Source organism: Hoplias malabaricus, chromosome 4 (genome assembly GCF_029633855.1).
Source record: "Hoplias malabaricus isolate fHopMal1 chromosome 4, fHopMal1.hap1, whole genome shotgun sequence".
NCBI classification, from domain to species: domain Eukaryota; kingdom Metazoa; phylum Chordata; class Actinopteri; order Characiformes; family Erythrinidae; genus Hoplias; species Hoplias malabaricus.
This window is the reverse complement of record NC_089803.1, coordinates 2,366,859-2,391,397: the sequence shown is the minus strand read 5'-3', so window position 1 is coordinate 2,391,397 and position 24,539 is coordinate 2,366,859. Positions and strand designations below refer to the sequence as shown.

General features: G+C 40.8%; 2 protein-coding genes across 2 annotated transcripts in view; both read left to right on the top strand.

The window, feature by feature from the left end:
• LOC136694212 (NLR family CARD domain-containing protein 3-like) overlaps positions 1-14,022 on the top strand; it is a 33,556-nt gene extending 19,534 nt beyond the window's left edge. Inside the window, exons 6-10 of the mRNA XM_066667593.1 lie at positions 4,177-4,350; positions 5,318-5,491; positions 5,640-5,813; positions 11,872-11,918; positions 13,182-14,022. Coding sequence (XP_066523690.1) covers positions 4,177-4,350; positions 5,318-5,491; positions 5,640-5,813; positions 11,872-11,918; positions 13,182-13,729 — 1,117 coding nt within the window. The 3' untranslated portion in view covers positions 13,730-14,022. The remainder of the gene's footprint in view (positions 1-4,176; positions 4,351-5,317; positions 5,492-5,639; positions 5,814-11,871; positions 11,919-13,181) is intronic.
• Positions 1-24,539, top strand: part of LOC136694205 (zinc finger protein 420-like) — a 190,093-nt gene that overhangs the window by 76,163 nt on the left and 89,391 nt on the right. The window lies entirely within an intron of this gene.

Here is a 24,539-nt window from a genome sequence, read left to right as displayed (position 1 = left end):
TACGCATCATCCCACCCCTCCCTTTATCATCCCACCCCTCCCCTTTTTCTTTCTCTACATCTGTCTCTACGCATCATCCCACCCCTCCCCTTTTTCTTCCTCTACATCTGTCTCTACGCATCATCCCACCCCTCCCCCTTTTTCTTCCTCTACATCTGTGTCTATGCATCATCCCACCCCTCCCCTCCTTTCATCATCCCACCTCTTCCCCCGTTGCAGCCGCAGCTGCATGCCTCAGACCTTCTAGCTCGCACCCCTCTATATGTGCTGCGGCGGGCCTGTCTCCTGTCCAGCGCTCTGACCACTCGACGCAGTCTACTCTTCGTAGGTCTACTCTACGCATCATCCCACCCCTCCCTTCATCTTCCCACTTCTTCCCCCATTGCAGCCGCAGCTGTATGCCTCAGATCTTCTAGCCCACACCCCTCTATAGGTGCTGCGGCGACCTGTCTCCAGTCCAGCGCTCTGGGCACTCGACGCGGTCTATTCTACGATCTACTCTATGCATCATCCCACCCCTCCCTTCATCATCCCACCTCTCCCCCCATTTCAGCCGCAGCTGCATGCCTCAGACCTTCCAGCCTGCACCCCTCTATAGGTGCTGCAGCGGGCCTGTCTCCTGTCCAGCGCTCTGGGTACTCGATGCGTTCTTCTCACTGCATGGCTTCCTCATTGCTGATTAATTTTCTTTCCATCCTCTTCCCCTGCTGCTGCTCTATGCCTCATACTTTCCAGCTTGCACCCCCTCTAAAGGTTGCTGTTGCGGGCCTGCCTCCTGCCTGGCATTCTGGGCATTCTATGCAGATTCCTTGCTGCACAGCTTCCTCACCCTAGATTCGCTCCCATCCGATCATCTCATTCTCCCAGCCTCTACACCAGCAGCTTGCATACTTCATGGATGCTCATCCCAACCTCTTCAATTTGCGGCCACGCCATACCCTGCCTCTAACATTACAATTCTCATTTTTCTATTTAGGTGCTGCTGCAGACCCTCATGCTGACTCCTCTGCTGATGTGCTTCTCCAATCCTCCGGCTTCCAGTTTATACTCTCTTTTCAGATGCTGCTGTGGACTATCGTACGGGACCCTCCTCTGTGCTGCCTTGCTACTCACACTCTACAGCTTCTAGCTCCTGCTCTGTTTTCAGGTGCTTTGGTGGACCTTCATCCCCCACTTCTTGCTGCTGCACTACTCCGAGTCTCTGACTTTCCAGCTCATCGTCTTCCCGGGTGCAGTTACAGGTCATGTCCTAATCCTCTGCTTTGCGGCTGTCCCGCACCCCGCCTCTTCCTTTACAGCACACCCTCTCTCCTGATGTGGACCTTCATCCTAATCCCCTTCCCCTCGTGGTTTCGCTGCATCCTGCCTCTTCCTTTACAGCCCTCCTCTCTCATGCCACAGACCTTCGTCTCAACCCCATAGCTTTGCGGCCGCACCGCCCACCTCCAACTTCTCAGCTTGCACTGTCTCCTTAGAAACTGCTGTGGACGCTCATTCCTATGCCTTCCCCTCACAAACAAATGGCGCCCTGCGTCCACTGTACGGCTTGCACTCTCTCCTGCTGGATCTTACCTTTTGCTTCTGCTTGCAGCTAAGCTTTTCCTAGCGACTGCACCTCACACTGCCTCCTATGGTACTATTCATACTAATTCTTCCAGCAGCTGCAGGCTTTCAACCTGACCTCTCCTCTTGGCGATCATGCCACTCCAAGCCCCTAAGTTCCAGCTTATGCTCTCTTCTCAGGCCTTGGACCAGCCCCCCTACGCAGCACTCAGGCCCTTGACGCCACCTCAAATTCAATTCACCCTCTCACATGGAAGACCTTACTCTTTCATCTCTTGCTAGCAACAGCACCTCACCCTGCCTCCTATGGTACGGTTCGCACTGATTCCTCCAGGCGCTGTGGACTTTCAACCTGTCCTCCTGTCTTCACAACCACGCTGCTATCTAGCCCCTAAGTTCCAGCTTATGCTCTCTCCTTAGGTTACCTTGAACCAGCACTCAGGCACTTGATGCCACCTCTGGCACCTGTTTTTTCAACACCCTCTAGGCATCTTCGTTATCTTGTAGTCAACTTTCTACATTGCCACTTTGCTTGAGCTCCTCAGCACCTTTTGGATTTTTCTCTTTCAGAGTTTTCTCCTGTGTGACAAAATGCCTTCTCTTTATCTCGCATTTCGTGAGGTGCTGACCTTTTTGGGCTTCTTAACATGCCTCATCTGTCATCCCTCTAGATCACCATTCCGTTCTCGATTTCCTCTATGCCATTGGAAAGGCACCACCAGGGCACACCTGCCAACGAAGATTATCTCGCTTTATTAACACTGCCCCTCTGTAGTACTTGACTTCAAGGCTGCTAATAATCCACTTTCCACCTATTGTTGCCAGCCTCAGACCCCTCACTATTACCCAATCACAATCAATTACACTGAAGTAGAAATTGGACTTAGCAACACTCTGTCCAGTGCATGGTGGCCCCAGATAAATGTCACTATTATTGTTACACCGTAGCTTAATGACATTTAGCTGGTGATACGTAAAAATTCTATTATTAGTTGATCAATTAGATTTCTGCTAATGCGATGATCTTGTCCATCTTAAGACCAATTCTGACTCTATATCACTTTTTGCAATCATCACCCCTTTACCGATGCGTCATCTGAATACTCGAATTACCAGTCACAATAGAATTTCCATTATCATAATCAATAAAGGACATTCAACTTACTCATGCTATTTCTCTACCGTCTCACATGACACTCAGTCATACACCAGTTTATTAAAGGTAGTTCATTCAAAGACTCACTAACCCCTTCATTCACCTAAATGACACCAATCAAACCCTTGACCAGAGTACCTGAACCTATCCATTCTGTAGCACTTAATGACCAGCATTCCTGTACATTTTTTGGGGTCCGGCTTCATACACATTCATAAGCCGCCCGAACTCTTCCCCAAAAGACTTCTGAGTTCGCCTCCCCGTTTCAGCCTCTACGGGCGTGGTCTGTACTAGCAAACTGATGTTTCTAGGCACAGATTTATCTGGTCCCTCGAAAACACGTCTCCAAAGCGGAGGAGACAAGCACAGACAAAATGAGTTTAATATTTCCATGATCCACATTTAAACAGCTTCATACAGATCTGAACAATATATATATATATATATATATATATATATATATATATATATATATATATATATTTAACAATGAGCTCTTATTTTTCATAGAAACACACCATACAAATTTCCACAAGTTTTCTATTCTCATAATATAGTCACAGGACCCTGAATTAGGAAGTTTCACACATTTTTCATTTCCAAATATTTTTACAAAACACATGGCCAGAGTAACATAAAAGTCACATGAATTCTGATCTGGCTGTTCAGACAGTCGCATTGCCACAGATCATATGTGGATTGAATTTCAATACCACACACGAAAGTGGCCCAAATAATTTGTTTTCACACAGCCACAAAAAAGGCATATCTGTGTCACATATGAAACAGATCAGATTGGAGGCACTTTTACATGCTGTGTGAATGTAGCCTTATGGTTGCCATGGTTCTACTAAACGATATATTGATTTTCTTATTCCACATGGTTGAGCTATTGTTTTCAAGTTTTGTCTTCTCTCTTGAAATGCATATGGTGTTTTTTTTCTGCCTGGTTGCGTTTACTGGCTTTTTGACATATTTGCTTCCTTTCCTGACTTACTGATTTTGATATTTCATATTAACATCTCTTTCCAAGAGATGTTTGCCTGCTTCTTTCTACTCCATGTTACATTGGCTTTAAAAAAAACCTTTTCAAAACACTGGGTAATTCAAATGACTTTGTAGTTAACTTCCATGTTACAAAATAATTATATTTTAAGGTGAAAAAAAGGTTAACAGGCTCTATTTAAAACACCACAAGTGTAATAAAAACACATCAAATACCAATTTATTAATTAGCAGCTGTCAGGATCGCAGGGCAGACTGAGAGAGGCAGACGACAAGACAAAGTAATGACAGCAGTAATTTAAATACATTTTAATGGAAAGGACCATCCAAGAAGGAAAAATCAGGTTACAACCATCCACAGTGAAATTTTTCTAGATGAAACAAGGAGCACATGGACAATACAATCACTCCATGTCATCTTACCATGTGCTGTGTTTACTCTCTTTTTACAGACTCACTGGCTGTAATCTCACCAAGGACTCTTGTGAAATTCTGGGATCAGCTCTACAGTCAGTAAACTCCTCCCTGAAAGAGCTAGACCTCAGTAACAATGACCTGCAGGATTCAGGGGTGGAGTTGCTCTCTGCTGGACTGAAGAGTTCACTCTGTAAACTGGAGACACTCAGGTCAAATATTCTGTAGAATCAGTCTAAAATGAACAAGTAGATTAATTCTAGTTAGTTTATTTATTGTCTTTTTATGTAATTAACACACTAACATTTAAACAAAGTTTAAAACATTTAAAAAAAGAGTTTTGACCTGAGGAAATATAATAGACTGCTGGCAGTGATCAAAGCGTCCAGAAAAATAAAGCAGAGTTCATCATTAATAAATGTTTATTATACTTTTAGATTTATTGCTGAATTTTCTCTCATTGCATGAAATTAATTTTGACTGTTTGATTTGGCTGTCACACCTTTTTATCTCTGATTTGATCAGTCTGAACATATCATGCTCCTTAACTGACCCCCACGTGCAAAAGGATGGTGCTTTGATCTCTGACCATCAGGAAACAGTTTTTTATACAAAGCACTTTCATATATGAACTCAAGGAATGGGACAGGACTGTTTTACTGCGCAGTGCTGTATCACAGAAGACTCTATTATTCATTCCGAATAATTCATTCTTTTTATGAAATTAACCCACTAACATTTAAACAAAGAAACATGTAGCTTCTGTTGTAAATAATGGGATAAATATGTTTTTTCAATTTAGAAGTTTTACTTTGTGTAATTTATTTCTGTTTTAATATTTCTGCCTTTCCAGAGTATCTATCTGTAAAATTGGTAGAAGATCCTGTGAAGCACTGGGATCAACTCTACAGTCAATAAACTCCTCCCTGAAAGAGCTGGACCTTAGTAACAATGACCTGCAGGATTCAGGAGTGAAGTTGCTCTCTGCTGGACTGAAGAGTTCACTCTGTAAACTGGAGACTCTCAGGTAGTGTCTGTAAAAAAGAAATCAGAAATTTTAACTCAAATTTCAAACGACATATCAATCCAGTGAACTTTTCTAGATGAAAAAGAGGCACATGGACAGTATCATCACTCCACGTCATCATACCTTGTACTGTATTTACACTGTTTTTACAGACTTGCTGGATGTAATATCACCAAGGACTCCTGTGAAACTCTGGGATCAGCTCTACAGTCAGTAAACTCCTCCCTGAAAAAGCTGGACCTCAGTAACAATGACCTGCAGGATTCAGGAGTGGAGCTACTCTCTGCTGGACTGGAGAGTTCATTCTGTAAAATGGAGACTCTCAGGTAAATCTTTCCATATATGTTTTTTTAATGAAAAGACATACATTTGTCAGAATTCGGTATGGTATGCAGAATTTAGTGATATGTGTATACTGTACTACAGCTGATTTTCTTTGCAAGTGACATGTTTTTGTTTCCCTCCTTTTTGCAGATTGTCTGGGTGTATGATTACAGGTGAAGGCTGTTCTTCTCTGGCTTCAGCTCTGAAATCAAACCCCTCCCACCTGAGGGAATTAGATCTGACCTACAATCACCCAGGAGAGTTCGGAGTGAAGCTGCTCTCTGATCTACTGCAGGATCCACACTGTGCACTGGAGAAACTACAGTGAGTCTTACACACACAGCTTGACACTACTTGTACGTATTACAGAATGTTCTTTCTTTATTCTTTTTTCACTTTTTGTATATTCTTTTTATAGGAATATTAGTAACAAGATGTACATTCCAGTTTGAGTGCAAGCCATGATGGGCCACCCATTCACAAGCCCACATATTCAGATGATCAGAACATAGCAATCCAGCAGCTCTTACTGGATTATTTAGTTGTCTGCTCTTTTCGCCACAGAGAGGCACTATGCTGCCTTGAGGTGCTCCTCAGAAGCTCCTATTTATGATTTTGTAGCTCCAAAGCAGTGTCATTGGTCAATAAATAAATACAACCAGTTACAAATGCATGCAGTCAAAGGTGGAAAATCAGGGTTGACTAAATACAGCTTTGCTGTTTATGTGGGGTTTATGGCAGACTAATGGGTCAATACCTTTGACAATGTTGGGGGGGGGGGTTATCTGCATGTTCCGCCTTAACCCTCGCCCTCCTGTCAGTGTCTCCACATGTGTCTCCTTTGTCGTCCTGCCCTCACATTATCGTCCCCAGGTATTTCTTGTCCATGCTCTGTATATATATATATATATATATATATATATATATATATATATATATATATATATTGTCCCTTTGTTTCAGTGCTCCCTAGTCTTGTCTTGTGTGTGGGTGGATGTGTGTTTCTCTTGCTAGTCTTGCTAGTTTACCCATGTCTACCCTGATTCACGGCTATCTGTTCAAGTCTTCCTGTCTGTTCCTGTAAAGTTCTGTTTAGTAGTTTTTTGTTCTTTGTAATTATCATTCCTTGCATGACTGTCTGCCTCCTCATCTTTCCTACCCAGCCGTAGCAGGTATGAATACTTTTGCAAGCACTTCTAAAATTAGTTTATTTGCAAAGTCTATGTTTGGAGTTAATTTAAATCAAAAATAGATTAATGACCTTCTAACTGTTGTCACATTATTGTCGCAATTGTAGCTGGCTTCAGCACTGAACTTTGAAACGCCATGATATTGCCTCCTCGGATATAAAGCCTTTCAGACACTGCACTGGTATCTGGGATGCAAAGTTGTGTTTTTTTTTTTTTGGTTTTGTTTTGTTTTGCTAAACCTGAGGACAGTTTAATCTCATGCAGCTTTCAATATGCATTTGCATTTACATACAACAATTTGCAGATGCTCTTATCCACAGCAACAGCAAAATTGCTTAGTGTTTAGTGTAAAAATAGGTTCAAGTCCAAATTCTCTTAGAGCCCAGACGCTGTCAGAACAAGGGCCAATGCTGATACCTAGAAAGAACAAAATATAGTAAATTCAATACACAGTATCTAGTCAGTGCTCAGTGCAATACACTCTGCTATGGTACATACTTAGATTAGTGCTCACTTAAGTGGGTCACAAAGAGATGGGGCTTCAGTCTGCTCTTGAGAACAGCAAGAGAATAGGCTGTTTGGACAGCCAGTAGATATTCATTCCACTATTTGGGCGCCAGGACTAAGAAGAGTCTTGATGCTTGTTATTTATGAAATAACTAAAGTTTGGGAGAAGGACCACGCTCAGACTCTTCCTCTTCACAATTACGCACCCTATTAAAACCACTCCTCTCTACTCACTTTCTCATGATGAAATTTGCACCAACGAAGCTGTCTCCCATTCAGCTGTGTTTTCTCTTTCGCCATGGACCTCGACATAACCGCTTCGGACACCGAATATTTCTCGGCTAGCCAACCCATTCCTCCTCCTGTTCCCCCTCGTTCTACTCCATGTCTCTAAGATCAGTCTTCTCTGTCCCTGCTATTCCTTTTGGTGCCACTTTGTCAGGATCTTCTCCCCAGCACGGTTGCTCCAGTTTACATCACTCTGGTTCTCAGGGCTCCCGCCGATCTTCGCCTGCCTCCCCATATTCCCATGGCCGATCTGCCCACGCAAGATGTTCTTCCCGCCTGCTTGACAACACCTTGCCTGACTCCTCTCTGCCTTCCAAGCCTTCTTGTGCTTCCTCCTCGAAATCTTACTCCCCTCGCATCACGGACTGGACTGTTGCTAAACTACAAAAGGTTCCTAGGGAATGCCATGTTCCCTTCTCGCACCACCCTCAAGGCTGAACCCTTTTCCTTGTATCTGGCCTCCCTCTGAGGTAAACAACCAGTGCGCACCGCAGTTCTGGTCTCAAAATCCAATGACCCCCCCCCCCCCCCCCATGCTCTGGGATAGTCAATCCTTTCAGACACCCTCTAAGTGGTTTTTTGCTGCACCCTGCTTCTGCTCCAGTGTAAGCGCAGCCTGAATCTACCTCTACTGCCCTACCCGCTCTGTGCCTGGCTCTTTTGGTTCGCTGCCTTGTCCTGGTGTCTTCTCTTGCCTCTCCCCCCACCTCCTCTGTTCCCAATCATCCCAAGCTCCATTCCCCAATCATCCCAAGACCCCTTCCCTCCGTCTCTCTTCCAGATCCCCCTGCTGCCATGCCTCCTGCTCCACCCCGGACTGCTTCCATGGATACGCCATTCACCCTCTCCACTGCTCCTTCGACTGTGCCACCCAGTAACGCCCACATGTTAAACCCACCTCTTGTCTCACCGTCATTATGGCAACGCATTATCCAAGGTGCAGATGTCACTCTCCCCTCCTTGTTGCTCCCTTCTTCCACCCCTTCCACTCCCCGCACCATAGATGCCAGTAATGTTTCCTTCACTTTACGGCTCTCTGAACCACGAGCTTCCAAATCCCCTACAGTCCCAGAATTGGCTCTTGCCTTCTTCATCTACCGCAAAATTTTGTGCTCCGTCTTCCCTTCTCATCGCCAGGAGTTGGATGATTACCTAGCCATAATTCTGGATCTGGCTTTGCTTCGGGGGAACCAGGTTTTATGACTACCACAACTTTCCTCTGCTTTCTCGTGTTTTTGCAAGTCGCACTGCACTCTCATGTGATGTGTGTGCCTGCCCTTCCAATCCCGTGTCTTCCTGCTCGCTCATTGACAAACACTCCTCTTCGTACCGGCCCCCCACTACATCTGTACATCACTGTCTTATCCATCACCTTTAACCGTCTCGGGATTCCTCTCTCCAGTGAAAATACTGCGGGCCCTTCAACCTCTCTGGAGTTTCTTGGCATCACGTTAAACTCCGTCTTCTTCCAAGCTTCCCTGCCCCAGGATAAACTCGAGCATATCACCTGTGCTTTCTCCACATTTATCGACTCTCCTATCTGTAAAAAACAGCAGCTCCTCTCTCTTTTGGGCCACCTCAACTATGCCATCCGAATCATCCCTCAGGGACACTAATTTTTCTCCCATTTCACATCTTGCCTCTTCAGTCTGCTCACTGCACAATTCAGTCACTTTAGATGACTCTTGCCTCTCTGAGCTGAAATTCTGGTTCACCCTGCTTCGCCACTGGAACGGCACCTCCTTTTTTTTTTTACAACATTACTTTTTCCAACCCCTTGGACATCCAGCTTTTTACAGATGCTGCTCCTTCGATTGGCTGCGGTGGTTACTACAGAGGCCATTGGTTCGCTTCTCCCTTCCCCGCGCAATTTGTCAGCTTTGCTGCCAAAACCAACAACTCTTCTGCTCTTTAGGAACTTTACCACATTGTCATTGCAGCACTTGTCTGGGGGCATGACATCTCTATCACTCATGCCTTTCCTACTATGTTGCCTCACCTGCCACTCCATACTCCAACAATTCATTCATAAGGCAGTTCATATTCCAGGCCACTCAAATGCAATAGCTGACTCACTTTCTCGTTTTCATTTTTAGAAATTCAAAACCTTAGCACCTCAAGTGGAACATCAACCCATACCAATGCCACCATTTTCGGAACCCAACCACTACCTAACCCCCATCTGCAACAACTGATATCTCAAGCCCAGGAAACAATACGCTCAGCTCCAGAATTTCCATACCTTGCATAACATTGCCTTTCCTTCTAACAACCTCTCCATAACCACAGCTTTCCTTACTTCAGATCTCACCATCCTCAATTCTAATACATTAATTTTTAACATCAAATGCAGCAAAACTGATCAATTTGGCAAACCTACCCACCTACAATTTTTTTATTAAATTCTCCACTCAGTCCCTATGAACCCTTCATATGGTACATCAATCTTAGAAATTCTCAGAATGCCCAACCATCAGACCCACTCTTTATCACAGAATCCAGGTCTGTCATATCAAGACACTGGTTTCATACTCATCTCCGTTACATTCTCTTCCTCAGTGGTTAACATCCAGAATATTTCTCAGGCCATTCATTCAGAATCGGTGCAGCTTCTACTGCTTCCCATCAGAGACTACAAGATCACACTATTCAACTCCTCGGGCGCTGGTCCTCTCAGGCATACCACAGCTACATCCATTCCCAAATCAATGATCTCAGACTAGCACAGGAGAGACTTGCTTCTCTCTGAACCGGAGCTTTTGGGGTCTGGCTTCACTCTCCACTAGCAGAAGCCACCCAGAACTCCAGCCCAAGTCCTTCTGAGTTTCCCTTCCTTGCCCTGCTTACATCAGGCATGGTCCTCACTTTGCAAATTGTGTCTTGACGGATGGTGGGTCAAGCTGTACTTGAAGCTTGAAGGGCTTAATGTGCAGCCTGACTCTTGACCATTGCCATAAGGTAGGGAGGGGCTGGTCTGTTCTTGGTGAGAGCTGTGAGAAAAAGCACTGACAATCTTTTTGCAAACTCCCACTGCTCTGGCAACCCTGCCATCCTTAACGTTTCTCTCTGCAGTGCAAGGGAAAAAAACACAGTGAAGTTAAATCAGTTTATGTAACTTCTTAACATTCCTCAATTTATAGAGTACTTAATCACCTCAAGGACCTCCCTAGTGAAACAAAACTTACTTCTGATTGGATGGGTTGATATTGATTTTACAGTGACCATCCATAGGTTTGGCCATGGAAATTTAAAATTCATATAAACTTGCCTGTAATATTCTCATGAATTTCTTATATGCCATTTTAAATGCAATTGAAGACCAGTTTCACACACTCTTTGAGACACCACTAGTTTAGGAACTCCCTTAAAACACTTGCTGTTTTCCCCCATGTGGTCCTTGGGAAAGTAGTTTGTCTGAAGATTTGCTGTTAATGCACTGTTAGGCTAAGATACGGCTCTGTAATTCTGCTTGACCATATGTCTACAGTCTGCTACATTTTCATTGTTCATAAATGTCCAGGAGTGCTGTCTTGAATATTATTAACTTTTAGGATTGCAGTGTTGATGGTCTAACTTTTAAATAAGCCGTGTGAAGCTTTCCTTCTCAACTGTTTCAATTAGTATAACTTTAGCCATACAAAATGCAATGGCTTCAGAAATTTCTTTCCAGCATTTGATTTTTCTTTCATATGGAGTGCAGTTTTCCAAAGACACAGAGATGCTATGCTGAGTCAGTGTGGACTGCCTGCTTGGGTTAACGCTCACACTGGCTGTTGATCTCTCAAAGGAACTGCTGGAGTCGAACAGAACCTAGCTTCTGAAACTGGTTGAACTGGCTTTTACACGGCTGCGGAAGGGCAATGTGATGTTCTATGAAGAGGACCTGATAGAGAGCAGCATTGATGTCACTTAGGCCTGTATTCTGGGATCTGAGATCTTTAGGGAGGAGTGTGATCCACAAGAGGAAGGTCTACAGGAGTTCCTGGCTGCTGTCTTAGTGTTTCACTCTATGATAACAACATCATGGAGCCTTTGCACTGTTTAAAACTATGGTATAGAGGGAGGTCTGAGATTGTTTCACCAGACTTAACACCATTTCAGTAGTAGGAGGTCTGAGAATGATGCACAGAATCACTCTGTAGTTCTACAGTTACACACCGTGTCCACTCACTGTCCACTCTCTCAGCTCCACCATCCACACGCCAGTCACTCTGTAGTTGTGTGACATGGTGGTGTTAGTGTGTTACTAAGGTGATGAAAGGGAGGAGCTGAACCCTGTGAGGGGCATTACATGATCCCGGTGTTGGGGAAATGTGCTTATGGTCACAGCCATAGTTTCAGGTTGATGTTGAGTTTAATAAATTTATAAATGTGTTTTACAAATGTTTGATCTTTAGAGTCCAACACGGAGGAATCAGTAGAATGAGACCAGGACTAAAGAAATGTAAGATGTGCACTAACACACACACACACATTATACACTAACTAACACACACACACACACTACACTACACTAACACAATCTTCTCCCATTTATTATCCCACGGTTAATAGTTGTTGTGTAACTCTGCTCTGTTTATTCTGATTAATGTCTTCTCTTGTTCACTGTGTATAGAACTGCAACACATTGCTGATTGCTATAGGATAAATACAGGCTTATCTTAATCACAAACACACAGAAACAGAATCTGTTTCATATAAGGCAAACAGGTGTTTTTGCTTAGATAAAAAACAAAAAAGGTTGTTATATATGTTCACTAGAAGTTATTTTATGCATGATTATGGCCAAGTTCACACACACACACACACACATGACATTATAAGGGACTCCAAAAGAAACCTATAAAATGTTCACAAAATCAGTCAGAGAAAACCATGCTGCTTTTGAGGAAATTTCTGTTGGAATAAAGCCAGGGCTGGGATCAATGCTGATGGGTAGACAGAGAGAGGAAAGCACTTATAAATAACATCCTTACCATCACACGAAGGACACAGAAGACTGGATTAGAGTCTTGAGTCTCAGTTTGCTCAGTTAAATAATTGTTCTGTTAATCCTTTGAAATGTAAAACATATTAATAATCAGCTGTAACCCTCACTGACCTGCCCAAAGAAATTACTGGTAAAAGTGGCCAAGGACTTTTGAATAGTTTGGCTGCTTCTACTAATTGTGTGACTTTGGGAAATGGGGGAAGTCTGATCATAAATGCCACAGCACCTTTATATTACTTGATCAACTTTTGTGTACTTGGGGAACTTTAAGAAGTACCCTCATTTACAGTGTAGCCAAGGAAGGTATATGCTACAACCAGACTAGTTCTCTTATGTTCATACTTTATTCTACTTTGTAAAATCTCACTTTGTGCGACATACATAAAGATAATATGGCTTGTATATGTATTCTTAGTGTCATATATAGAATTTATATGCTTGAGGTAATCATATCTGTTATTTAAGATAAAATTTTCCATATGGGTCTACAAATGCGCACACACATTCATCTGTTTTTTATCTTTATAATATTAATAGTTTTTGTGAAAATCTGCTCTGTTTATTCTGATTAACATAGGTATTCTCTTGTTCACAGTGTAAAGAACAGTTACCTTAAGGATCAAGTCTTATCTTAATCACTCACACAAACAGATAGACACACACACACAATAAAGCAAACATATATACTAACGTGTGTGCGTATGTGTGTGTGTACAGATTACTGTGATCTGACTCTGGATCCAAACACAGCACACACTGCTCTTTCTCTGTCTGAGGGAAACAGGAAGGTGGAGGGTGTTGAAGAGACTCAGCCGTATCCAGATCATCCGGAGAGATTTGATGGTTTTCGTCAGGTTCTGAGTGTGGAGAGTTTAACTGGATGCTGTTACTGGGAGGTGGAGAGGAGCTGGGGGAGGGGGTTGGTTTCGATCTCAGTGTCGTACAGAGGAATCAGGAGGAAAGGACGAGGAGCTGAGAACCTATTTGGATCCAATAAATTCTCCTGGAGTCTGAGCTGCTCTGAGAACAGTTACTGGATCAGACACAATAATCAGGAAACTGTGATACCTGTCCTGCTTTCGCACTCTAAAAGAGTCGGAGTGTATTTGGACTGGGGGTCTGGCACTCTGTCCTTCTACACCATCTCACCTCACACACACACACTCACACACTTACACACACTCACCTCCACATTCACTGAGCCTCTCTACGCTGGGTTCAGGGTTGGTCTTTACTCCTTAGTGCATCTGTGTGAGACAGAATAAATTCTCATGCACCCTCAGCTTTAGGAATAAGTGATCTGTGTGTGTGTGTTTTAGAAAAAGAAATATGAGGAAAAAGTAGAAATGGAAAGGACAGAGCCCTGTGTGTGTTTGAGAGAGGGAAGAGATGTCCTGAAACTTGCGAACATTCATTATCTATAACCGCTTATCCAGTTTAGGGTTGCAGTGGGTCCAGAGCCTACCTGGAATCATTGGGCGCAAGGCGGGAATACACCCCGGAGGGGGCGCCAGTCCTTCACAGGGCAACACAGGCACACACATTTACATTCACTCACACCTACGGACACTTTTGAGTACCAACGTGTGTTTTTGGACTGTGGGAGGAAACTGGAGCACCCAGAGGAAACCCAGGCGGACACGGGGAGAACACACCAACTCCTCGCAGACCTGGAACGGGAATCGAACCCACAACTTCCAGGTCCCTGGAGCTGTGTGACTGCGACACTACCTGCTGCGCCACCGTGCCGCCCTATGTTTAAAGTGTTTTTTTTTTTCTAAAGAATTGCCTTTTAAACAACAGAGTGTGCACTGTTTATAATTTATAATTTAAATGTATGAAATGTTTTTGAACTCTGATCATATTTGTGTGTACAGTGTATTTAAACCATTAAAAGCATTTATTCCAGGGTGTGAGGATCCTCTGAGACTGTTCATTACAGAAGAGGAGTTTATCTCCACCTTTATCAGCTGCACTGGAGTTTTACAAAACAACAGAAGATGGTGCTGGACCATGATGAATGTAAAGCGATTATCAATATAAAATAACATACGACGGACCAGGACAAACGTAAACAGATTATCCGAATAAAATAATATACAACGGACCGGTCAGTGATAAACATAAAGAGATTATCAAAATAAAACAACACACAATGGACCGGTCAGTGATAAACATATTATCAAAATAAAACAACAGACGACTGACCAGGACAGTGAAAAAACATAAACAGATTATCAAAATAAAACAACATACGATGGACCGGGACAGTGATAATTCTAAACAGATTATCAAAATGAAATAACAGACGATAGACCGGGACAGTGATAAACATACACAGTTATCAAAATAAAACAACATACGATGGACCGGGACGGTGACAAACAAAGAGATTATCACAATAAAACAGCAGACAATGGACAGGGATAAACGTAAACAGATTATCAAAATAAAATAACAGACAATGGACCGGCACAGTGATAAATGTAAACAGATTATCAAAATAAAATAACAAACGATGGACCAGTTCCAGTTCATGAAGTAAATTTGGCACCATTCAGCACGTTTCCATTGACATAAACTGGTTTGCAAACCAGAAAATGTAATTCCCAGCTGGAACCAGAGAGTTGGATCTTCTGGGCAAACCACGGCATTGTCCGTGGGCATGTCCAGGTTTAGTAATCCAAGAAAGAGCTCAGAGCCTCAAACACAGCGTTTGTGTGTGTGTGTGTGTACTTGTGTTTAATACTAAAGACCTCAGCAAACACCCAGAAATATCCAGAGTTGGAGGAGTGGAGACAGCAGGAAGGACCGTATAAAGAAATTAATTCAGACAGATATAATGGAGCCAGACCATGTACACTGTAAAAAAAGACATTAACTGTAAGAAATTATAGATATTTTTCGTTTTTTTCTGTAAAAAGAAGATATAACGTTGAAATACAGGAAAATCACCTTTTTAAACAAATCTACTGTAAAAGCACAGTGAAAGTCTGTATTTTTAAATTACTAGAATCCTCTGTTTTATAACAGAATTGTACAAGTTTTTAAGGGTTTTAAGTTATCAGTGTAAAAAAACAGTAATTGGTGGAAAAACACAGACCAATAATGTATTATTACATACTCTGTGTGTTTAAAGATACAGAATATAGTTTTTTATGTTTGCTGTAATTAATAATAAAAACATCATAAAACCAAAAGAAAATTAATTTAACAGAACTGTCCTATGAAATTACTTTCAATACACACTAAAAACTTGTAACACTTTAAATATTACTGTTGTAATATCAAATTTACTTGCAAATGTTAAGTAAAATCTATTTGACATCAAATGTAACATTTGAAAATATTAAATAAATCTTACTTTATTCTATTTAACTTATTTATAAAATAAATATTTCAGACTCATCAAAATATTAAGTAAAACTTGTCAGTGTTTTATGAATTAAGTAGAGTTTATTATTTGATATTTTAGTTTATATCAAGTTATATTACTGACAATTATGATGTAAATGATCATTTTCATTTGATAAATGTTTTAAATGGATAAATAATTGTCCGTATCATATCACAAATCACACAAAACACAATCACAATGACTTGGGAAAGTCTTGAAATAAGTATTTAATGGTTCATTCAATAATATTTCTGATCCAATTAACCATCTACATTCATTCATTGTCTGTAACCCCTTACCTAGTTCAGGGTGCCAGTGAGTCCAGAGCTTAACCGGAATCATTGGGTGCAAGATGGGAACACGCCCTGGAGGGGGGCTCCAGTCCTTCACAGAATGACACATTCACTCAAACCAACACTTTTTTGAGTCACAAATCCTCCTACCAATGTGTGTTTTTGGACTGTGCGAGGAAACCTGAGCACCCAGAAGAAACCCATGCAGACACAGGGAGAACACACCAACACAGACAGTCACCAATTCAACCATTTTAATCAAGGAATTTCCTTCAAGGTTCTAGGGCAGAAGGTGGTGAGACTGGAGCCCATATAACACATAAAAATAAATAAATATCTAAAATTACACATGCTTTGCCATTACAAAACTATAGCGTTACTAGGCAAAGTAAAGCTGCATGGACACACAATTTATGGCTAAGAGCATGTTCCTTAAATGTTTTACTAATGCCAGCTCACTATAAAATAGGTTTCAAATAGAAAAAAAGGTAATTTGAGCTATGTTTAATGATGGTTGTCTTTAGTGTGTGTGTTGTTGTTTTTTTTGTCCTAATAATGATGTAATATAAAATCCAAGCACTTTGATAGGTTCTTCAATATAATTAACTTGATTTTGCTTTCTGATTGCGGAAGAGGACAGACGTAGTGACGTAACTCGACACATCAGGATCCTGGTTGTCTGTGGTGATGATGGAGAGGATCCCGAAGATGTATCCATCCTTCTTGAAAGAAAGACGTTGCCAGGATGTGGTAGTGGATGTAGTGTGCTAAAGCTTGCTTACTGCTTATGGGGCTAATTTATTTTTTTCTCTTGCATACCCCCAACACTGCGCTACACAATATTACCCATTCATTCATTATCTGTAACCGCTTATCCAGTTCAGGGTCGCGGTGGGTCCAGAGCCTACCTGGAATCATTGGGCGCAAGGCGGGAATACACCCTGGAGGGGGCGCCAGTCCTTCACAGGGCAACACAGACACACACACACACATTCACTCACACCTACAGACACTTTTGAGTCGCCAATCCACCTACCAACGTGTGTTTTTGGACTGTGGGAGGAAACCGGAGCACCCGGAGAAAACCCACGCGGACACGGGGAGAACACACCAAACTCCTCACAGACAGTCACCCGGAGTGGGAATCGAACCCACAACCTCCAGGCCCCTGGAGCTGTGTGACTGCGACACTACGTGCTGCGCCACCGTGCCGCCCTACACAATATTACTATACTTCTTAATTTTGCAAATAACTACCAACCAATTGTGAAAACATTGTTTGGTTGGATTCTCCACTCACATACCGCTGTTGTCTTTTAATGAACCTCCACTCTTTGGATGAACCTTCAGATGCCATTGTGCAGACACAGACTTGCTGTCCTCAGTTTTGCCTTTTCAAAAGACTGTTGGATATAGTTTGAGGAATGTAAGGATTTAACTGACTATTTGAAAGGCACCATTTCATATGTGATGCTGTAGATTTGTCTCTGAGTGAGATAATATTTGTAATGGAAAAATGCAGATTAACACTAATGAGTAATGATTAATAATAACTAATGACATAATCTATATGGGGTTTGATTAATCTTGGTTGATTCTTACTAAATCAAGTAGGCTTTAGTGCTTGAAGGTGAAGGGACTTATTGCATTGTGTGGTTACGATGACCTGTTGGAGGAATGCGCTGAGCAGATTAGAAGGACATTCTCACCATTTCTCCTTGGCAAACTATAAAATTGGAGATAATGAGGCACCAATAAGGGAATGTTTGGGTTAATGGAATGAGACATTCTCACTTTTTCTCCTTGGCAACTATAAAGTTGGAGATAATGGGGCACCAATAAGGGAATGTTTGGGTTAACGGAATGAGACATGCTGATGGTGTACATGACTGAGGTCCTATATATATATGACTTGATTTTGTTCAATAAACTGAGAGATTAGAGAGAATCTTTGATTCTGTGTCTTTGTTTCTCTGATTTCTCCTCGGGCCTGAGAATCGGTCTTCCTCCCTGTTTGCACTTAGAAAATTGCCATAACAATTTGGGGGCTCGTCCGGGATATCTCGTGTGTCTGGTAGTGATGGGAATTTTGGGCTCTTTTTGGGGAGCCGGCTCGTTTGGCTCGGCTCTTCATAAGGAGCCGGCTCTTTCGGCTCCTAAATGGCTCTTTGTTTTACCGCTTATTTCCACTGGTACAGAACAATATTACCTACATTTTACATAATATATGGACAAAATATTATTGTTCAATATTAAAAATAAATAGTGTTGCAATGGCCAATTGTTTTTATAGCTGTCACTGATTGCACTCACACATTCAATTGTATAAATAACTTTAAATAATAATTTTTAATTATAAATAACTTTTTTTTTTTCGTTTTTATTTAAACACCTTAATAAAAAAATCACTTGTAAACTCTGAAATATAGCCAATGGAACCCAAAAGGTAGGTATTACAAAATAGCTGCAAAGTGCAAAACAGCAGCATTCAATGGTAGTGATTAAAACAACCACTATGACACCAACTGTCAACAAACATTTAACTGATTTAACATATTCTTAATCTATTTTTTATAAGGCAGACGTGTCCAAGTGTCTCAGCTTGGAGGGTTGGAGGGTTGGAGCTTGCTTGTTGTTCTCTGATTGGTTGAATGACAAGCCTTAGAAAAAAATGGCTCGGTCTTAGACGGGAACCAGCTCTCATCGTTAACTTACAAGATTCGGCTCTTTGAACCGGTTTGTTTGCGACCGACACATCACTATTTTATTAACCCTAATCTGTAAGATAATTTACATTAGTCTGAACACTTCAGATTTGCTTTTCAACAAACAATTAATTTAAATAGTTCCTCAACAAGTAGCTTGATGCTACATCAGCAGAGTCAGTATAAACATTTGCTGACAATCCAGAGCCGGGACCAGGCCTCAGACAGACAGGCTAAACCGACCGTCTGCCAACTGCCTTGAGGCGTCACCTAGTTGGAACTATGCCTTTGCCCCAAAATGTAAAGGTAGAAAAACTCAATCAGCTCGTTTCAACAACCTAATCAATATTAAATCATATTCAGATGATAGCAGCAACACCTCAGATTAGATTTAGATCTGATGAATATTCATCACTAAGCCACCCCTCTAGACTGTAATTATGATGACTGTAATTACATGAATATGTAGTTCCTCACAGTTCACTCGTTCTTACAGTGTAACTACAGTGAAACAATGGGGAGCGTGCTGGATTATGTAGTTCCTCACAGTTCTCTGTTTTTACACTTTAAGTAAAAGGAAACCAATTCATATTCAAGAATCCGTCAGTTATGTGAAGATACACTATAAGTATTCCCTTAATATGCTGGAATGTACACCATAAAAAAGCGAGGAGATGCACTGTATGTGCCAAGGAAGTACACGTAAAAACGCGGGCTGGTAAGTGTCTTAGAGGTACTGACACATATAATGGCGTTATGGGAAGGTCCACTAAGTACTGGGTAAATACACTTTAAATCACAGGAAAATATACCATAAAATGCCTGAAGATACACTGTAAGTTCGGGGTAAGTACACATTAAGACGATGGCTGTATTATAAAGTGTTACCTGATCTTCTTGCCTCTGATCAAGGCCTCGAAAATTTAGAGAACATGGTTGGAATTACAGGGACAGCCCTATTATGGTTCAAATCTTACTTAACAGAACATTATCAGTTTGTAAAAGTAAACAATCTATCTTTCAATTATTCTGAAGAAAGATTTGGAACTCTGCAAGGCTCTATTTTAGGACCATTATTGTTTACATTATGTATGTTACCACTAGGCACAGTTATAAGAAACCATGACATTAACTTTCACTGTTACGCAGATGACACACAGTTGTATATTTCAGCCAAGCCCGATGACAAACACAGATTAAAGAAAATAGAGGACTGTGTAAAAGGTGAAAACGTGAAAGGCTGGATGTTGCGTAACTTCCTCATTCTGAACAGCAACAAAACAGAGGTCCTGCTTTTGGGCCCAAAGGTGGCAAGTAATAAATTATCGATTTTATTTTAAATCTTGCTGACTTTCAGATTTAGTTAAACCAGTTTCAGCAGCAAAAAACCTTGGCTTCATAATTGACCCAGATTTATCATGTGATCAACACATAGGCAGTAATCACTAGGACAGCTTTTATACATCTTCACAACATTTCCAAGATTAGAAATGCCTTATCCCTGCAGAACACAAACACATTAGTACCTGCCTCTTATTACTTAAAGGTTTGACTATTGTAATGCTCTACTGTCAGGATGCACCAGCAGAAATTTAAGTAAACTTCAACTAGTTCAAAATGCTGCAGCCAGGGTCTTCACTAAAACTAGAGAATTTGAACAAATCAGTCCAGTTCTATCATCACTTCATTGGCTGCCTGTTAAATTCCGCATCGATTGCAAAATTCTGTTATTAACATATAAAGCTCTACATGGGCTCGCTCCTGAATACCTTCAAGATACTATTTCCTATTATGATCCTCTATGATTACTCAGATCACAGAGTACTGGACTTTTAATAGTTCTCAGAATTCAGAAGGCCTCATCTGAGGGAAGAGCTTTTTCTTATAAAGCCCCTCAACTCTGAAATGATTTAGCTGGAATGTTCAGTTGTCATGATTGTTATGACCTGGTCTAGGGGAAAGCGGCCATGACAGCGTATGTAGTGATTTACTGACAGTAAATGTATGATGAGAAGAAATGAAAAGAACAAGATACTCAAATTGGTTGACAATCCAAGTGAAGACAAACATTGATACAACTACTTCAGCAACTCCCACGGCAGCCACTCCCTACACCCGGCACTGTATATGTTTACAATATTTCTACAATCAACAAAAACATCAAGAGCAAGAGGCAGAAATCAGCATCGAGGAACGAGACAACTAAGTGAGGTACACGATATAACACACAAAATAAACACAAACGTCAGCAATACAAAAAGCAAGGATTTCTCTCCTGGGATTGCGTTCAAATACAGCGCTATATCTGAATGTTTGAAGAACCAAAGCACGGAATGGGGAATTGGTGGGACTGGAAAACAGTGGATCTGTAAGGAAGACAAACACACACACACATATATAGACACACATAGAAAGAACATAACACAAACCTCCCTTTTTAAGTGTTTATTGTGACATCACCAAAAAAGAAAAAAAATTCTCAGATGACCTTTAGTCTGCAGATGTCGTATTCTCTTCTTGCTTTTGGAACTCAGATACAGCTTTAGCACCGTCTCTGCTTGTCCTGCTTCTATTTTGTAGTCATCCTCATCTCGGATGTGATAGCTTCCTCCTTGACTGATCACTGGAAGCTGAGGGTAGACTTCCTCAGTTTTCACTTCTTTCTCGTAAGGTGGGGGTGTCTTAACTGAGTCCACAAGTGAAAATGTGGCACATTAACTTCTGCCATTTGTTTTTTTTTTTGTTTTTTATTGCGTTCGTACGCTGATTTATTGCTTCTGCACTTTTCTCCCTCTTTTCTTTTGCAGCCTTTATCAGTTTCTGACTCTCTTTTTCAAATATCTGCAGAATGCCAAGCTCTATTCGTCTTTATTCATTTCACTTTTCTCCTTGATGACCTTTCTTCTATCCTGCTTTGTATGTTGATACAAGTACCTCCATTGTTTTAATTACATCTGGGTTAGTGTCCCCTCTACCAGCCATGGTTGGTCTAGGTTTGGCCATCGCTTATAAAATTTAGCAGATATTTTTGCAATGCTTTTTATTAAAGGATTATTTTTCTTAACTATTTCAACAGGAGTAACCCTTTTTGAAACATTAGTGCCCATTTGTGACATAATAATGGCTTAATATGTTCCCAGCTTACACTTTTTAAATTATTTCTCTCCCTTTTTCCTCTGTTTATAGGCCACTATATTACCACAATCAACAGAAATTAAACCCAAAGTGAATTTGCCAACTTCAGAGAAATCAAACCCTTAATATTCAATACAAATTCACACCACTAAATCCCCTTTACTAAGTAATACAATTAGTAATTACACCATAAATTTAGATTTAAATAAGCATTGTCTAACTACCTTGTAATTAACGAATATTCAAACTTATATAAGGCTCAACAAGCACTTCTACATATGATAATTACCACTAAATATTTGAAACACAATATTAAGTCTGCAGCAAAGCTTAGATCAGAAACCCCCTGCCCAAATAATAATTCATATTCATAAACCACATTTATAACTCTTAATAGAACTATAATGAAATAAACATATTATCTTAAGAAAAGAAACAACCTGTTGCCAAGTTTTCTTTGAAAAAGGCTATGTCATATAGAGTATTGCAAATAATGAAGTAAATGCAAAAAGATAAAACAAATCAATGAATTTCTAACTATTACTTTTTAATAATGAGACCTATTAATGATTAAACCTAAATGTATTGATGCAGGTGTTTGTGAAAGACAGTTTGTGGATAAAAATATAACACTAAGACTTTTCTGAAGTCTGCTCTGGGTGACTTCAAACTTCAACCCCCTTTTTCTTTTTTGACCAGTGGGCCACTGTCTGTGGTCCTCCACCGTCTCCGCTCGTCTCACACACCCCACAGGATAAGGGAAACAGACAAATAGAAATTTAATACACTGAGCTTAGTTTTTGGTCATTAAACATTCCCTATGATCATTTGTATTTTATTTACCAACACTTTAGTTCATTGATAACATTTTATCCTTCATTCAATAATGTATGATTATTTTACATGTAAAACAACCTGCAACAAATATCTTCATTGGCTTAAGGCCTGAGTAACTCCCCCTTTTCTAAACAGCACAGAGAAAGAGTCTAAAAGTGATTGATGGCAAAGAAAAACTAAGTCCATCCTCAATGAAGCACGCTTTAACATCTGGTTCTGCTTTCCCAGTTAAACATAAATATGTCACATCATTCTATGGTCACTAGACAGTTAGTTTCAACACTGCATCTTGGTTCTTAAAAACTTAGTATATCAATATTATTTTAGTAGTTCCAGGTTGTATTTTAACATATAAAACAGTGGTATGTTTGAAACCCTAGAAATCACCACTGTCAAACACTCAGAGTTCCAGTATTCAAATATTAGTAGTGCTTTTACATTTTACATTTATATTTTAGTCTAAAGTCAATCATTATATATATATGTTGAGATTTATATAATTGGGCGGCACGGTGGCGCAGCAGGTAGTGTCGCAGTCACACAGCTCCAGGGGCCTGGAGGTTGTGGGTTCGATTCCCGCTCCGGGTGACTGTCTGTGAGGAGTTGGTGTGTTGTCCGCGTGGGTTTCCTCCGGGTGCTCTGGTTTCCTCCCACAGTCCAAAAACACACGTTGCAGGTGGATTGGCGACTCGAAAGTGTCTGTAGGTGTGAGTGAATGTGTGTGTGTCTGTGTTGCCCTGTGAAGGACTGGCGTCCCCTCCGGGGTGTGTTCCTGCCTTGCGCCCGATGATTCCAGGTAGGCTCTGGACCCCCCGCAACCCTAAATTGGATAAGCGGTTACAGATAATGGATGGATTTATATAATTGCTCTTCTTAAACATGTGGGCAATGTGTCCATTTCTTCCTGCTTCCTTGCCGTTCAGACGCTTCGCTGCTTAGCTCTGCTATCATTTATTTCTTTGCTTTTTATTTTTTTTTAATCCTACTTGTTTTTCCTGTGAGAGTATCTGAGCTTTTAAATGTACACAAGTCAGCAGCACTACGAAGCCAAAACTGGATATTTTCTGCTTTTTAAAGTAGTGTGATTGCTCTAGGAACTAGGACTGTTCCAACAACCAGGACAGTTTCAAAAAGCTACAGTAGAAGAAACTTGTGAAATGCCTCACCATTTTGTTCAACACATGTGCTGTCAGAATTGTTACAGATTTCTACAGAGATTGTCAGCTTTGGAAAGTGAGTGCACTGTAAAAAACTGCAGTAAATTTACTGTTTCATGTTATCAGGTTTGAACTCCCCCATGGAAGCGGTTCCATGCCAAGCTCTGCATTTACTGACTCTTGACTATTTAATAATAAGTCTAGTACAGGTCCCAATAATTATTTTTTCCAAATTCTTTTTATTCTATCTTTTATTCTCAAATGGTGAAAAATAATTTCAGCATCCCTTAAATTATTAAATTAAATTAATTATTAATTAATTCTGCTGATCGACATTTCTCAATTCCTTCTCTATTTCAATACAATCTTTCTAACCAAAAATGTGTACGTATCCCCTTTGTCTCTATTAATAAATCACTTTCCATTATTATATATATATTTTTTTTCAGAGATCTACTCCCATTATACACCCTTGTAAATATATTTTATATTCCTTATTAATGTACTGACTCAGCCAAGGTCTATTTGAATAAATTAACAGTTCCTCATTC